This window comes from Etheostoma spectabile, chromosome 11 (assembly GCF_008692095.1).
Source record: "Etheostoma spectabile isolate EspeVRDwgs_2016 chromosome 11, UIUC_Espe_1.0, whole genome shotgun sequence".
Lineage (NCBI taxonomy): Eukaryota > Metazoa > Chordata > Actinopteri > Perciformes > Percidae > Etheostoma > Etheostoma spectabile.
Window position 1 is genome coordinate 3,140,657 of NC_045743.1, and position 16,773 is coordinate 3,157,429.

The following is a 16,773-nucleotide window of genomic DNA, read 5'->3' on the forward strand; positions in this document are numbered from 1 at the left end:
CGTGGTCACGAATTTACCCGTGATTCCATTTAGAAAATTATTCGCGATTTCGTATGTTTGACCCTCTGAATTTACCGTTAGACACACCTCGGCATGAGACGGGACGGTACGACATGGGACGCTCCAGGCTGCAGCCATACCCGTCTCTTTTACCCTTCACTGGTCTCCGTCCAGAGCAACGGGATCTTTTGGTCCATTTCTTTAACTGTCTATGGAAGAGAAGGCGAACATTGTGCAGCATTTCAACCATTGGCTGAAAATGAACAGGTGACCGTTACGCTAGACAGGAAGTTATGTAGGTTGAGCGTGTTTATTTGTTTACAGAGTTTTTCATTTGCAACTCGCCGGGGCTATCTTAGGTGAATGAAAAATATTTACAATGCATAGCGCGTAATATCGATACAGCTACTACCACGCGCCTGCAATGTTTATGCCGCATAGATGGGAATAGCACACGCTAAGAAGACATGCTAAAGGCACGCTTTATTAGCCTGCTAACTTCCAAGGTAACGTTACCTTTCACGTTACGCCGTCATGTGTCGCTGACAGCGTAATAATGTAACCTCTTTGTTACAAAGTGCAAATATAACCACCCCGTTTGTGTGCAGCTACAATTGTCGGCGCCTTCGGTGAGTTAACGATATCGCTTGCTAGTTAGCCTGCTGAAAAAGAAGCTAACATGGGAGTTGCACAGGACACGGTGACCTCTCACAATGTGTCTCTCAAAAGATAAGGTATGAATTCACCCAGTGTATAAAGAACGTGCTTCCTTATTAAGCCTGTACTCAGTTTTTTTTTACAACCCATGACTGTAGCAGTGGACACAGTTTGACGCTTTCTGCCGGCTGTAACGTTACCCATCCTCTTTCCCTTTAGGGACAAACGTTATCTGATGATACAGAATGACCAAAGACCCGGTGCATCATGGCGTTATCTGAAGTTTATTGGGATCACCAGATACCCCTTCCAAAGCTTGCTCCAGTTCAGGCCAAGGTCACTGTCGCCCTGGTGGCTCTCCTGTGTTTCATTAACAGTTATGACGGGGAGTTTGTGTTTGATGATTCAGAAGCAATTGTCAACAACAAGGTATTTTTGTCGTTCTAGTAGTATGATAACCACATATTCATATTTGCAAAACCATTGATTTACCCACGTTGTATTTCTGTAATTACATGTTATATCATTGCCTCTGCAACATTAACAGAATGACATCCTGCCCTTTTTTGTGGCTGGCATTTGTTTAATTTTGTGTTTCTGTCCAGGACTTGAAACCCACAACACCTCTGAACAATATCTGGAGCAATGACTTCTGGGGAAGCAACCTGAGTAGCAACTCCAGTCACAAATCCTACCGACCTCTCACTGTCCTTACATTTAGGTAAGAACTCAAACAGTGATGTTAGATTATTGTTACAAAAATATGTTTCTCTTTGTCTGGCAGGTGTTAACATCGTCTAACAGGAAACCACAACACGCATGTACAGTACCAGTCAAATGTTTGGACTTATATTAAAGGACGGTTGATTGACAACTGAGCATATTTCCTATAAATGTGTCTAATGTGGCTCTATGGGTCGTTTTAACTTTGCCCTCACCACATCCGTTATAGGGATTTGGGGAAACAAGGACTTGTGCAAAACAACTTATCAGGACCAGCTATGTGAGCCTCCTACAACTTTACAAATAAATGCTTGTCTCTGAGTTTGGTTGAAAGTCAACAGAAAGTAGCTGCATGACAGGTCCATTTTGGCTACATGCGAGGCAACATGCAAATCACTTTGTTTGCATTTAGAAAAGAGGTTTGTAGACCTCACGCCGGCGATGGGGAAGCCTGCCATTTTGAGTCATATTAGTTTGGTTTTCCATTTAGGACAGCCTGTGCAGATGTACTGGTGTTTGCATATGCATGAGTTTCTTCTCATCTCTGTAAACACCCGCTCATGCACAGGACGACAAAGTACGTGGTCATAGTCTTGAATGAGCAGTTTGGTTGCTGGGTGGTGAGGGTCCAGGACTATTTGATTTTATTTTATTTACAGACGTGCTCAAATTTGTTGGTACCCCTCCACAAAAAACAAAGAATGCACAATTTTCTCTGAAATAACTTGAAACGGACAAAAGTAATTGGCATCCACCATTATTTATTCCATATTTAATAGAAATCAGACTTTGCTTTTGATTTTTTATTCAACATAATATTGTAAATAAGAAAACAAATGAAAATGGCATGGACAAAAATGATGGGACCGCTAACCTAATATTTTGTTGCACAACCTTTAGAGGCAATCACTGCAATCAAACGTTTTCTGTAGCTCTCAATGAGACTTCTGCACCTGTTAACAGGTAGTTTGGCCCACTCTTCCTGAGCAAACTGCTCCAGCTGTCTCAGGTTTGATGGGTGCCTTCTCCAGACTGCAAGTTTCAGGTCTTTCCATAGATGTTCGATAGGATTCAAATCAGGACTCATAGAAGGCCACTTCAGAATAGTCCAATGTTTTGTTCCTATCCATTCTTGGGTGCTTTTAGCTGTGTGTTTTGGGTCATTATCCTGTTGGAGGACCCATGACCTGCGACTGAGACAGAGCTTTCTGACACTGGGCAGTACGTTTCGCTCCAGAATGCCTTGATAGTCTTGAGATTTCATTGTGCCCTGCACAGATTCAAGGCACCCTGTGCCAGGCGCAGCAAAGCAGCCCCAAAACATAACCGAGCCTCCTCCATGTTTCACTGTAGGTATGGTGTTCTTTTCTTTGAAAGCTTCATTTTTTCATCTGTGAACATAGAGCTGATGTGACTTGCCAAAAAGCTCCAGTTTTGACTCATCTGTCCAAAGGACATTCTCCCAGAAGGATTGTGGCTTGTCAATATGCATTTTAGCAAATTCCAGTCTGGCTTTTTTATGTTTTTCTTTCAAAAGTGGAGTCCTCCTGGGTCTTCTTCCATGGAGCCCACTTTCGCTCAAAAAGCGACGGATGGTGCGATCAGAAACTGACGTACCTTCACCTTGGAGTTCAGCTTGTATCTCTTTGGCAGTTATCCTTGGTTCTTTTTCTACCATTCGCACTATCCTTCTGTTCAATCTGGGGTCGATTTTCCTCTTGCGGCCACGCCCAGGGAGGTTGGCTACAGTTCCATGGACCTTAAACTTCTTAATAATATTTGCAACTGTTGTCACAGGAACATCAAGCTGCTTGGAGATGGTCTTGTAGCCTTTACCTTTACCATGCTTGTCTATTATTTTCTTTCTGATCTCCTCAGACAACTCTCTCCTTTGCTTTCTCTGGTCCATGTTCAGTGTGGTGCACACAATGATACCAACAGCACAGTGACTACTTTTCTCCATTTAAATAGGCTGAATGACTGATTACAAGATTGGAGACATGTGTGATACTAATTAAAGAAACTAATTAGTTTGAAATATCACTATAATCCAATTATTTATTATCTTTTCCAAGGGGTACCAACAAATATGTCCAGGCCATTTTAGAATATCTTTGTAGAATAAGCAATAATTCATCTCTTTTCACAGCTTCTTTACTTTATCCTATGACATACCAAAGGCATGCAAGTATACATGATAAAATAGCTTTTAATTTCATCACTTTTCAGGAGGAATGAAGCATTATTTCAATGAGCTGTAAGGGTACCAACAAATTTGAGCACGTCTGTATAGTATCAATTCATAATAAGAGTTATCTCGAGACACTTTACAGATAGAGTAGGTCTAGACCACACTCCAGAATTTACAAGGACCCAACAGGTCTAGTAGTCTCCTCCAGAGCAAGCAACAGGGCCACAGTGGCGAGGAAAAACTTCCTTTTAGGCAGAAACCTCGGACAGACCCCGGCTCTTGGTAGGCGGTGTCTGACGGTCCGGTTGGAGTTAGAATGAAGAGTAGAAATAACAAAAATAGAAAAAAATAGTAGTTTGTAGTAGTTCATGGCATAGCAGGGCACTGTGGGCATTACAAGGCACAGCAGGACGTGGCAGGGCACCGCAGAGTGTAGCAAGATGAACATGGCATTGCAGAACGTGTAGAGGGACCATGGCTACAGCTGCTACCATGATTTTGGAGCCTCCCTGATCCGAGGGAACATGCTATTGACTATTGAATGTGTGAAGGAGAGATCTATTACTTTAGCCCTGCATAGTCTTCCTCTGCCACATATTACCTGCACAGATTTGAAAGGTAAGATAATTCAGTTTTTCACAGGTACTGGTAGTCACTGGGATTTGGGAGGGGTGGGTTAGGTGTCATAGGGGTGTGATGCCACAGAAGAAACCCTTCCGTCTCTCTGCCTTGCCACCCAGTGCTCCAGCTGGGACCCTAACAGGCCATTCTGTCTCTGGCTGGAGGAAAAATAATGGGCTTTGGCTTTACTGCAGCTCGGTCAGCTCTGCTAATTTCCTGCCTCAGCATATGTGGATTCTCCAAGGAACCGTGCAACCTTACCTGACTGTGCTGACCTGTCAGCTCCAGTGCCCATGACTACTTTTAAGATGCAGGATTCTGACTTTAACCATCATAACAACACTGTGGTTGAGTCTGATCACAGGGCAATAGCAGGAGTGAGCTCATTTTTAAGTAGCTTACCCAGTTGGGCTCCATTTAGGGCACCATTTAACTCTGGGCTTGTACTGTCCTATTTAACTATGCCTACAGATACACACAATTACTCTTTTAAATTTATTTTTTTTACACTGGCCCAACATTGTCATGTCATGCTTTGCAATAGCTCTTATCCCCCTCACACACTTCTGTACTTTCCTACATCTGCCGTACATTTGGCATCAGGTATTTCCCCCTTTTGCTGTTACAGGCTGAACTACCTCTTGGCGGGAGGCCTGCACCCTGTTGGCTTCCATGTACTGAACATCATCCTCCATGCTGTAATATCTTCCCTTATGATTGACGTGTTTGCTATACTGATTGGTGGACTGGCCTATGATGTGAAGGGTAGAATACTTAATCATGCCCCCAAGACCTCTCTGCTTGCTGCCCTCTTCTTTGCCACACACCCAGTCCACACAGAAAGTGTAAGTAGAATTCAAAAGTTTTTTTTTTATTATTATTTTCATTTCTATTAAGTACAATTCTTACATGCTTTGTTCCCACAGTGACATTAAGGCTACATTTACATCGCTGCGTCTTATACATCGCTGAATATCTTTTTCTATGTTCACACCTCGCTTTCACACTGCACTGGTTCGTTTCAGAGCCTCTAAACCTGGAAAAGCCTTGTGATCCCGATAAGGTTTGGAATCCCCAGGGTTGTGCTGTAGTCTCAACAGTTGCAAATGGAGACCTTTGGCAACACCGTCACTGACGCCATTGTTTCGCTGCCCGATTGGGTCTTATCGGTCATGAAGTCTCGTTCTCTTAAGACTAAGCCACTAACGTTACCATGGCAATTACTAGCAATGTGCGGAGGATACTGTACAATACATGCTGCCTCCTGTTTACCGTGTTTTCTTAAAATAGAATTAATGTTCACAATGTTTAAACTTATTACACATGATAACAAAAACTGTTTTACATATTTATATAAACACATTTTTCTTCTATAGAAATTGTGATCTGTGATTGTGGAATACTTTTATTTACAACATGGATTCCATACATCAGCACATCATGGCATTGTGACATACTAGTTGAGGAATTTTAATAGTAAACGTGCAGTGGTTCCATGCCAAGAACAAAAGCCCAGTCTCAGTTGGGAGGGTAGGGCCAAGGTGCGTGTGGTAGCATGGCCTGATTATTAGCTGTGTTGGGATGCTTATTGACCTGCCAGCACATGTGTGTTTGCTGTAAAGCCTAGCTGGAAGGCTGCAATTCCCCCTCTTCACTCTCTTTAATCATTCAGGTCAAGGACTGGGTGAGACCTGGGGGGTGGAAGGCAGGCAGACTGTTTGCTTAGGCCCGCTGTATGTATCAAAGCAAGCAACCGCAGGATGCCAACCATTCTGTACCCACACACTGTATATAACACACACCAACAGGCCTCGCTGGTAATGAGAGAATTTTCTTATCTCTGTTAATAAGCCTCCATTCGTAACTGGATGCCCCATGCAAAACAGAATGTAATGTGAGGATTGGAAGATATAAAAATGCAGTAATTCATGAAGGGATTCATTTAAGAATGCTGTTTCATAATGTGGACTTGTAGGCCTTTTGTAGCACATCTTTCATTCTCATGTTTTTCTCTCTTCCCTTCTCCTTCTCAATAGGTGGCTGGTATAGTGGGTCGAGCAGATCTTTTGTGCGCTCTGTTCTTTCAGCTCTCTTTCCTCACCTACTGCAAAGCTTTCAACAGAGGTACGTATATTATACAAGTATGATTCTGCATGTGCACTTGTATGCTGTACTGTACAAAAGACTGTCCATATGTGCTGATGTGAATATAGTGCCAGGATTAAACATTCTGGAGCTGCTTGTTTTATAAATCCATCTGTTTGAACATCTACATGTTAGGCCTTAACTGTCAATAACCGGCTTGGTCTTGGCTTTGTGTTCCCAGGAAGTGACAGAGAAGACAGGTTTTCTGTCCGGTGGGTTGTGGTCAGCCTCTTGCTGTGTGCTGCAGCGATGCTCTGTAAAGAACAAGGCATCACAGTTTTGGTACAAAGTCTTTTTCTTTGCAAAGTCATTTTGTTGTGAGTTGATGCTTTCATCACATCCAGTAAGAAGAAAAATGTTAAAAGAGAGAGCATATCAGTGATACGTGACAAATACTCGTGTGTTAACACTTTATGAAGACATACCAATTGATGTGACCTCTTTTTGTTCTTGCTTATGTGAAAAACCTATAAGACTTATGTTATTCATATGTATGATATAAGCTAAATATTCATTTTGTTGCTGACCTAAATCAATTTTAAATGCCATTTCTCCTTGCTTCTCTATGTATTTTCCTTCAGGGTGTGAATGCAGCCTTTGATGTCCTTCTGATCTGTAATGTTAATGTGTATGAACTCAGCCAGAGGCTACTCCTTAGGAAGATTCCACTCAATGTGAGTTACAGTTTGTATACCCTCCCCCTCCATTCTGTCATACATTATGCCCTCCTTTGTATGATTAATGTCACATCACATACATTGCCAATGTAAAGCAATATGCATTTTAGTTCATTGAAGTCATGAAACAGTGTTTGCAAGTAACTAACAATCATGAATTTTTAATTTGCTAGTGAAAAGTAGTAATATTTTTCTGACAGGTGAGTGAGATACTGCGAATGGGATTGCTCACACGGTTGGCTCTCATGGGTCTGGGAGGACTGCTAATGCTCTATGCACGCTGGAGGATCATGGGAACAGGACCACCAGCATTCACTGAAGTAGACAACCCTGCATCTTTTGCAGAAAATATATTTCTTCGAGTAAGTATGTTTTTTCATGGAAGTTATTTAATGTGAGCTGCAACATTTAACCACACACTAAAGCTAGACGATTGCTACCTTAAATTATCTCAAACATTAGAAATATATGTCAGGATCTATGCAACAATGAATTGACTCTGATGGTCTAATCAAACCTCTAATATTAGGTTTGCCCCAAGTAATCTTCCTCATGAAACACAGTGATTGACTTTGATTCTGAATTTGAAGTACTTTTCTTCTCTCATCTTCCCCAACTCTCTCCCATTCGGCACCTCCCCTGTTCTTCTTTGATTGGCAGATGGTGAACTATAATTACTACTACTCTCTGAATGCCTGGCTGCTGCTGTGTCCCTGGTGGCTGTGTTTTGATTGGTCCATGGGCTGTGTGCCTCTCATTAAGTCAGCCACTGATTGGAGGATGGTGTGGCTGCTGCTGCTCTGGTGCTTCCTGATAGGCTTGATAAGCCAAGCCTTATGCTCTCAGGACAGCCAAAGAAGGAGGTAAGCAAGCACAGCCATCTCACACTTGCTGTAGATGAGATGAAGTACATGTTGGCCTCTCTAGACCTACACTTGATTATGAAAATTGTACCGTATCCACCGCAGTGTGACCAGCGTTCCACGTCTCGATAAAGTTTTATTATGTTCTGCTGGTTTAGAGACAGACTGAGTGTGGTTTACAAGGAGTGTCCTGTGTTTAGGATAGTTTTGGAGTGGGTTTTTGAACCTGCATTTCTCAGCCTAAATTTAATAACAATACAATGTAATTTTTAACATTTCTGAGTGTCATACTGTGACTTTTTTCTCTCCCAACCAGGACACTGACTTTAGGCCTAGTGCTGCTGGTGGTCCCTTTTCTGCCAGCCTGTAACATTTTTTTCAGGGTGGGCTTCGTCATTGCTGAGAGAGTTCTCTACCTGTCTTCATCTGGCTACTGCCTACTGTTGGCATACTCAGTGGGACACTGCTGCTTCCACTGGCCCAAATACAGGGTAGGGCTAAATCATACCAAAAAGATTGCACCAGAGTAAATAGTACTACATCCTGTTAAACCCTCAGTTTCCAGCAGTGAGTCCAACCCAGTGACCTTTCTATTTCTATACGCCACCAGGTCACACTGTCCTGGTTTTAAACTCTTTTATTTCACCACCTGTTAAGGCAGCTTTGACAATTCAGTGATGAAGAGCAGGGACATGACAAAAGACTAATGACTCATCTATAAAGGGATGATAACAGCAGGTGGTGTCCATGTGTTAAATAGAATATTTGCAGGCTGTTAATAATTTATTTTATTCCAGATTATTTTTGAGTATTTTTGGCCTTTTAATGACAGGGCAGCTGAAGAGGTGAAAGGGGGAGAGAGAGGGGGCAAAGACATGCCGCAAAGGGCCGCAGGTCAGAGTCAAACCCGGTCCTGCTGCGTTGAGGCGTAAACCTCTATATATGGGCACCCGCTCTACTAACTGAGCTATCGGGGCGCCCAATGATTTATTTTTAAGCTTAGTGGTAATAACAGTGTAATTTACAGTACGTTGTTGTTGTTGTTGTTAAATGTCTTCTTTTTCTGCTTTGTTTTCTTCCCCATTTCAGAAGCTACTATGTGTGTCAGTGCTATCGCTGTTGTGTGTGTATGTAGCTCGCTGTGCTCTCCGCAGTCACCAGTGGCGATCAGAGCAAAGCCTTTTCACCAGTGCCCTGTCTGTGTGTCCGTTTAATGCCAAGGTAAATATCTGTTTTTTTGTTTGTTTTTTTTTCTGCCTTTTTTATAGCATGTAAAATATTTGTCCATGTGGAAACAAACAGCAGTCAATTAATTAAAGTCACACTGATGCCGTATGTGTTGATGACGGATTCCTCAGGTCCATTATAATGTTGGTAAGAACCTGGCTGACAGAGGAAACTCTACCGCTGCTATTGCTTATTACAGAGAGGCAGTCAGGTATGTCTAGCAATACAAACAGCTACATGCTAGTTAAAATATTACATTATATTTGAGAGAGGGCCGAGTCACATCAACTGCATTTTTCTGTGGTTTTCAGGTTACATCCTACCTACGTCCATGCCATGAACAACCTAGGGAATATCTTGAAGGAGAGGAATGAACTGATCGAGGCAGAGCAGCTGTTGTCCAAAGCTGTTTCTATTCAGTATGTTGCCCAACACATAAGAATACACATCTTACTACAAACAAGGCAATCACTTTATTTCACAGATATCTTGAAATATATCCCTACTGAGACCCTAGCTTTTTTTTAATCCACACAGGCCTGACTTTGCTGCAGCTTGGATGAATCTGGGTATAGTTCAAAACAGCCTGCAGAAGTTTGAGGAAGCAGAGCAAAGCTATTGGAATGCCATCCGCTTCAGGAAAAAATACCCAGACTGCTACTATAACCTAGGACGCTTGGTAAGATATCAGGCTGTAAACACAGTTTAGCAGGTGCGGCTGTTTAAAAAAAAAAAAGACAAAGAAAAAGTGGCGGTATACCAATGACAAACAGAAATAAGGGTTATAGTCACTTGGACACTAATATTTAAACCAAATAAAAATGGAAAAAACTACTGTATATTGGTTGTTTTCTGCCATACAGAGATAAGGGAGAATTTTAGAACACTATTTCTCTCTTGTCGTGACAGTATGCTGATCTGAACAGACATGTGGATGCCCTAAATGCATGGAGGAATGCAACTGTGTTAAAACCTGACCACAGTCTGGCTTGGAACAACATGGTCATTCTGCTGGACAACACTGGTATTGACAAAATGCACACCCACACATGCACCCACATACTGTACATACAGTACAATACATAAAACCAACTTACACCTCGTGATTAGAACCTGCGTTCCAAAAAAGTTCCAAAAAGTCTAGTGTAACTGTTTTAAAACACAGTTACACTAGACTTTACAACTTTTGTAAGGTGTGTTTATCAGAAATATTCTTAATATATATTTTTGTGATGCCATGTAAATAATATAGTAGCAGTAATGGTAATAATAAATTATATTTTGTAATAAAATACTCATAATTGTAATAAGGCTTTTCCCATTTGTGAATTGATAGGCGATTTTGAGTCACTTTACTTTCAAAGAACTCTCTGTTCTGGGTGCAGTTTGTTCCAGAATTAACAGCCAAGAAACACAGCGTTGTTATTTTGGAAAGGCAGGAAATCTAAATGGCCAACAAGATTAGACCGGAAGAGCAGGAATCAGCAATGCTTGAAATTTATGTATTAAAGCTTTGTGTAGTGAGTTTTGAAGGCACTCTTCCCTGCCGTGTGGAGAATGCACTGATTTCCAAACGCTCGAGCCGTTTTGTCAGAAGCCGATCCCGTGGGGGCGGAGTCTCCCAGGAGGGCACTGGAACTATCCAATCAGGGCCCAGTATGTTCCTGATCAAACGTGAGCAAGCACAGCCAGAACAGCGCCCCCTCAGAGTCCCCCCCACCGCATTTGTTCCCCAAATCTGACAGAAATAATTCTACCCCTCTCCCCAGCTCCCTACCAAAAAAGAATAGAGAAAAGAACAATAGGTGTCATTTTCAAAAAGCAAGGAATTGGTTCACCCCCCCCACCCCCCTCTTTGTTTTGATCATTACACAAACAAAAGGCAGAATCAGTGTAGATTCAGGCAGAGGTGTTCAGACACAGTCACACATGTAGTCAAGCTGTGTCTGAAGGGCACAGGCCATGACTCAGGACGTGACTGTCATTGTCTCTCTGCCTGTCTCTCTGACTGTTTGTCTCTCTCTCTCTCTCTTTCTCTCTCTCTCTCTTTCTCTCTCTCTCTCTCTCTCTCTCTCTCTCTCTACATTTCTGGCCAGACATCAGACGGGTCTGTGACAGAGATCAATAACCCAGTGGGCCTTGTATTCAACCTTAATTAGGAGACTAAACCGCTCCTCCATGTGTGGAGAGGGAAAAACTCTGTTCTGGACACTGCTGACAAATACAGCAAGCATTCAGATTCTTTCTATACCAGCTGTTATTACAGTTGTATCTCTGGATTTGTTTTGTTGAACTGTATGAATGTTAACTCACCGTTTTAGTAGCATATATATCTTAACATTGTTTTTACTTGTTTGTTCTGTCTTCAAGGTAACTTGGGCCAAGCTGAGCTGATTGGCCGAGAGGCTCTGAAGCTCCTCCCAAACGACCACACTATCATGTTTTCATTGGCTAATGTCCTGGGGAAATCACAGAAATATAAGGTTAGTCAGTATAAACGTTTCAACTTAGAATATTACTAAGTCAGGAGTGGTGCAAGTATAAGATAATTCTGTTATTTTTTTCCTCAGGAGTCAGAAGGCTTCTTCCTTCATGCTCTCCGTATAAACCCAAATGCTGCTAGTTGCCATGGCAATTTAGGTAAGCTGCTGCAACTTTGGTTGTTTCACATATATTTTAAAGTTGATGAGAGAATCTAGGCGATCAAAAGCTAAAAGAATAACTTTGAATGCTACCTGACCTGTATTGCATGCACTAAATGAATAGAATGGTGTTTTTATTTTTCCTCAGCTGTGTTGTATCATCGCTGGGGAAAGCTGGAGCTGGCAAAGAAACACTATGAGCTGTCTCTACAGTTGGACCCTGAGGCTCCTGGGACCAGAGACAACTATAACATGCTGCGACGCAAACTGGACCAGCTTAAACGCCCCACACCCTAAGGAACCCCTGCCTGCCGTAAAACAAATCTTTCCCATTGTTCTGTTTTGTATTATTTAATCTCACTAATTCCGGCTTTGGACCATTTGGAAATAAAGACCATGATCTGTGTAACATGCTCTAGTTTGGTTCCTTGCGGTGCAAACAACTCTTAAAAGGGAAAACAAAAGGGAAAATACAATGTTGCACAGTTGCATGTTGTACTTTGGTAGCTTGAACGTTTATCCGAGACTTTCATGTGTGAGACTGCTTGGGTAACTAATTATATAATATAATAATGATCTAATTTAATTTCATGGGTGTTAAATGTTTATGGGGCAGGTGTGCTGGATGCCTGTGCTGGTTGCATGATCATCTTCACTGTTCTGTTTTGTTGCTCCATTTGAAGGCCATGTGGAACTGATCCATGGTGAACCCATCCTCTTTTCATCTCATACCCTGTGTTGTGTCAGCTGGACAGAGCATCATGCATGTGTGGGTCCAGAGAGTCTGTTATAAAACATTATTTGATTTGGCCCTTTTTCCAGAGTTCCAAATGTCCCCATACTTAAAGGTTGCTACACAGCGCTGGTCTGCACACAGCTACAATGTAGTCTTTATTCTAGCAGGAAAAACAAATCCTAACGTGGTTATCGTGTTTGTGTTTCTAATGCCCGTTTCTTTGTTCCTGAGCGCGATGGCACTCTGAGGTTCAGAACCCCCTTTGGCTCCCTGCACCCAAAGCCTCTGTAGTTAATGGGAGAAAGGTGTTTGTACTGGGAAGTTTTTCTGAAGTGTCCACGAGGAGACAAGGGGTCAGCTGAGACAGGAAACCCATGGTCTGTGCTGTATGAAAACAGCTCTATAGCACAGAGCCTTCAAAGAGAGAAGGGGATGGTCTCCCCGGGGACTTGCATACACACACACACACACACGTACATACTCACACACAGACACGCTTGTCTTGAAGAATGCTGCTGAGGTAAAAGGCGACCCCAGTGTGAAACATCAGTCAACAAGTGTGCACCCGAGGTCAAAGTTCAACGCACTTCTATTTTTTCACCTGCTTCCTACAGCTTGCAGGGAACTTTTGAAGCTACGGCGGGCTGGTATGGCTTTGCTTTAAGTTGCCGCTACGTTTGTTTACACATACAGTACAATACACCAGTTGAGGCTTTGATGCTTGGAAGATGTTACTGATATGCACATTGGGGGGTGCCACAGCACACACGGCCATCGATGTCCTCTGTATGCAACTAATAACATGGTGAAACTTCCTTGTTACTCAACTCTGTTTTTATTGTTGCTGCTTTGATGTAAAGAGTCTGTGGTAGATATCGCTAAAATCACAACAAATAGCCTATATACATAGCGCACTCAAATTATTGTTTCGTTAAAGATGAAACCTGTTTCAACAAGACTCGTGTAAAGGTCAGTATGGTGAAAGGGCTTCATGCCATGGAGTGAATACAGAATAAGATCAAAAAGCTTTGGATAAGGACATTCAAGACTGAAAGCTTTTCCCTCATATTATCTTTTGTCATGCAGTGTAACATGCAGTGCGGCCGATGTACGGTTGGCTACAAAACCATCAGTTATTCGCGGTATGTACTTATGGATTCTTTCTTTACTTTCTGTGTGATCCTTTCATTGGGTGCCTGCAGCTGACTGTCTAGCTGCACAGCTGTGCTGGCACATCAGTGGGGGAGCCCACTGTTGTCATAATCATTCATTGAATACCTTTCATTATCATAAAATATGTGAGTATTAAAGGGATGGATTCACCGGCTCCGCCAACATCTTCATTATCCATTCTGACTGACAAAAACCTGCTGTCCTAGGGAGTGACATTAATAAAAGATGGAATACTACAGCCTTATGAAGTCCTCTCCTTGTTCTTTGGGTGTTTACTGTACACCTTTTACCTGCTTGGATGCAATGAAATCAACTCCCAGGAGGGGTTCTTTATTGTGTTTTCTTAATCACATTGATGAGTTTTGATCATCATAGTCAATGGTTTTGGTTGAATCATGTCTGCTTGTTCACAGTCCATATCTGTAATACTAAACTAAACAAACTCATGGAAAAAAAAACATCCCTTTGTTGCAGCAGAATATTCAACAGAAGAACAAGAAGCAGGGGAGCACTAATTTGAACACACTGAGGGTGTTTTGGAACAGCAGGTGTGCTATTTTGCATTTGATAAGCACCAACATCCACCCCCAAACAAAAGAAAGAAACACAGGGCTTATCCAAACTGCGACAATGAAATGTCCATTAAGCAGCAGAGGGAATACATGTGATGGCTGACCTTGAGTTGAGTGACTGGGATTGCAAGAACAGGGCCTTTTGAATATAGAAGTATAGCTGTATTGTTGAGAAAGCCTTGAAATTGTTGCAGGCTATTAATAATGTATACTGCGGATAGCATGAGTTGTTTTATTGTATTTTGTGGTAGACAAGGACTGGAAGCAGGCATGGCAGCTTGGAGCACACACACATACAAACATACTGTACATCTGTAAGAGTGGCTTTGACAGAGTTCTCATCAATGTGACAGGATGTGATCAAGGGCAATCCTGTGATGTGTCCGCTGGGCCTCTGTACGGCCCTCACTGTCCCTCCCTCCTGCTCCCCCCTACCATAACAATCCTAATGGGCTCTGATGGGCACCTCCATCTTGTCTGTCTAATTGATGTAAATACTACGCATTTGAACCCAAAGTCCTTCCCACCATCCCAGCCCGCCCCTCCCTCTTTTGCTTATAACAGTAGGGGTCAGAGGTTAGGCTCACTGAGTGATCATTCGAATGGCAGCCCTTATTAGAGGAGCAGCTTGTCTGACACCCCATCCACATCCCAAAGAGGGACCCACCCTGTCCGCTTCATCTAGATCATATTACATGACACAACCTCCAAACAGATACTACCAGTGCCCTACAACACTGTAGGCCACTAGGGCATGGTGGCATTTTTGGAGGGGTGCCCTCGCCTGTCACAGCGCTTCCCTGACACCACTCTGTCCGTCTGGCTTGGATGCACTCTGTCATTTTAAGGAGGGCTACTGTCAGTGGGTATTGGAACCGTTGTGTCTACATGCCCTGGCATTTTCAGTGGTGTTCCCTGTAACGTAGCATTCAGTCGCTCTCTTGAGAGTCTGTGATGTCGAGGCCAATGATTAATAGTTAGAGATGGGCTATAAAACGTCCAATGTGGCCAGATGCTAGCCAGGGCTTTGCTGAACTGATATAATGGACAAAGTATGCCAATTTGGCTCCCTTACAAAGCCTGGAAGTTCCCCAATATTGATTCTGTTTCAGTGTAGCTGTGCCCTGGGGGCTGAATGTTGAGGATGCACTCTTGTGAAAAATGTTGTGGTGTATTATCTTCAGCTGAGAAAAGCACTAAATGCTCATGGATATAACAAAAAGGCTAACATACTCGCTGACATTTGCATGCAGCAGTGAAATTTAAAGCCGATTTATGATACTTTTTATCATTTATTAAGTCAAGGAAAAGCTTTCTGGCTGTGGATGAATAGGGGAGAGGGGGGCTGGGATAATTTGCAGCAGAAGCCTTCTGAGGCTGTTTTGCAAAACAAAACGAAGCAGCTAGACCCTTATTGAAAAATATAGTGCAGTGAGACGGAAATTTATTAACTGGCACCAGTTAATGTGTGCATTATTCATTTCTGGTGAGCATGAAAAATGATCTAAAGAGGTTTGAAATTGCAGACGCGCAGGCTGACTGCACAGTGGCTGGGCTTACTGGTTCGTTTCATCCTCTTGCAGGGGTGTTTGGGCAGAGAGGTGGAGGGACACAGGGATGGAGGGGAGGAGTGTGAGCCCCTTTCTGGACAGTAGGGCTTTCCAGTAACAGCTGTGCTTCTCTCACGAGGGGGCGGCAGCAGCACTGGGAGAGAGGCTGCTTGGGACAGATGGACCAGCCCAGCACCACCTCCCCTCTCACCTCCCACGACCGCTTCTCTTGTTAAAAATACATCTCTACCACTATTAATGTGTGTAGCTGAGTATATGTATTTGTGCGCTCATGTTGTATGTGAGTGATTTGTGAACTGTGAGGGCTCTTTCACTGTTTTAAAAACTGTAATTAAAGATTATCACAACATTTAAAGCTGCTCTTTCAGGTGATGGGTATATGGCAAGACACAGTGTGTTCATTTTTCCTTCATTATGTGCTAATTTCCCTTCCTCTTGTCATCTTGCTTTGGAACCCAATCTCTTTCATACTGCCATTCTCTCTGACTTTCTTCTTTTTCTTCTTCTCTTCACCACTGCCATACTAGGAGGTGGTGGGCAGTAGTCAGTGCCAGTGACATATGGTTTTCCACTGCGCTAAACATTCATACAAAAGACAGGCCCATCAGTCATGGCTGTGGCCGGATGAGGGGATAGAGCAGGTCTCTGGTGAATGGTGTTTAGGACTTACCTGCTGTTAAAACATTACCTCCCAAACACCAGCTCCCTGACGGACGACAACATCAAGAACTGAATAATTTCATGAAATACGATCCTTGTGTGCACACATCATGTACGCCAGGTTATAGCAAATAATAAATATGCTTCTTAAACCGCTTGCACAGAACCCCAGGTCAGGCCTTCATAGACCAATTAATGTAGAGCATCTGCTGTATTATAGAGAAAGCATGCTAAAGAACTTCCGAGCCATTTTAGGCAGTTTAATAAAGAGGAGAGCTGCTTCCTGCTTGCTCCAATAGCTCTCATTGCTAGAGT

General features: G+C 42.7%; 1 protein-coding gene across 3 annotated transcripts; it reads left to right on the forward strand.

Moving 5' to 3' along the window:
• The first annotated feature begins 248 nt into the window (after nt 1-248).
• Nucleotides 249-12,153, forward strand: tmtc4 (transmembrane O-mannosyltransferase targeting cadherins 4). 3 transcript variants are annotated; one of them, XM_032529928.1, is made up of 19 exons: nt 249-506; nt 609-734; nt 877-1,086; nt 1,263-1,378; nt 4,821-5,037; nt 6,229-6,316; nt 6,519-6,619; nt 6,919-7,011; nt 7,215-7,376; nt 7,675-7,877; nt 8,194-8,368; nt 8,967-9,098; nt 9,236-9,315; nt 9,416-9,523; nt 9,642-9,783; nt 10,014-10,128; nt 11,475-11,587; nt 11,675-11,744; nt 11,895-12,153. In XM_032529928.1, exons 3-19 carry the CDS (start codon nt 925-927, stop codon nt 12,041-12,043), a joined length of 2,226 nt encoding a protein of 741 aa, XP_032385819.1. In that variant the 5' UTR covers nt 249-506; nt 609-734; nt 877-924; the 3' UTR covers nt 12,044-12,153. The 3 variants fall into 3 exon arrangements, with proteins under 3 accessions (XP_032385819.1, XP_032385818.1, XP_032385820.1); XM_032529927.1 differs by having other exon boundaries at nt 261-734; XM_032529929.1 differs by lacking the exon at nt 609-734 and having other exon boundaries at nt 262-506.
• Nucleotides 12,154-16,773: the final 4,620 nt, after the last annotated feature.

Excerpts from the sequence above, each read along its gene's own strand:
- tmtc4 (XM_032529928.1), top strand. The coding sequence starts at position 925 with ATGGCGTTATCTGAAGTTTATTGGGATCACCAGATACCCCTTCCAAAG. Across the intron at positions 5,038-6,228 it reads ACCCAGTCCACACAGAAAGT|GTGGCTGGTATAGTGGGTCG; the intron begins GTAAGTAGAATT and ends CCTTCTCAATAG. Across the intron at positions 9,099-9,235 it reads TGTGTCCGTTTAATGCCAAG|GTCCATTATAATGTTGGTAA; the intron begins GTAAATATCTGT and ends CGGATTCCTCAG.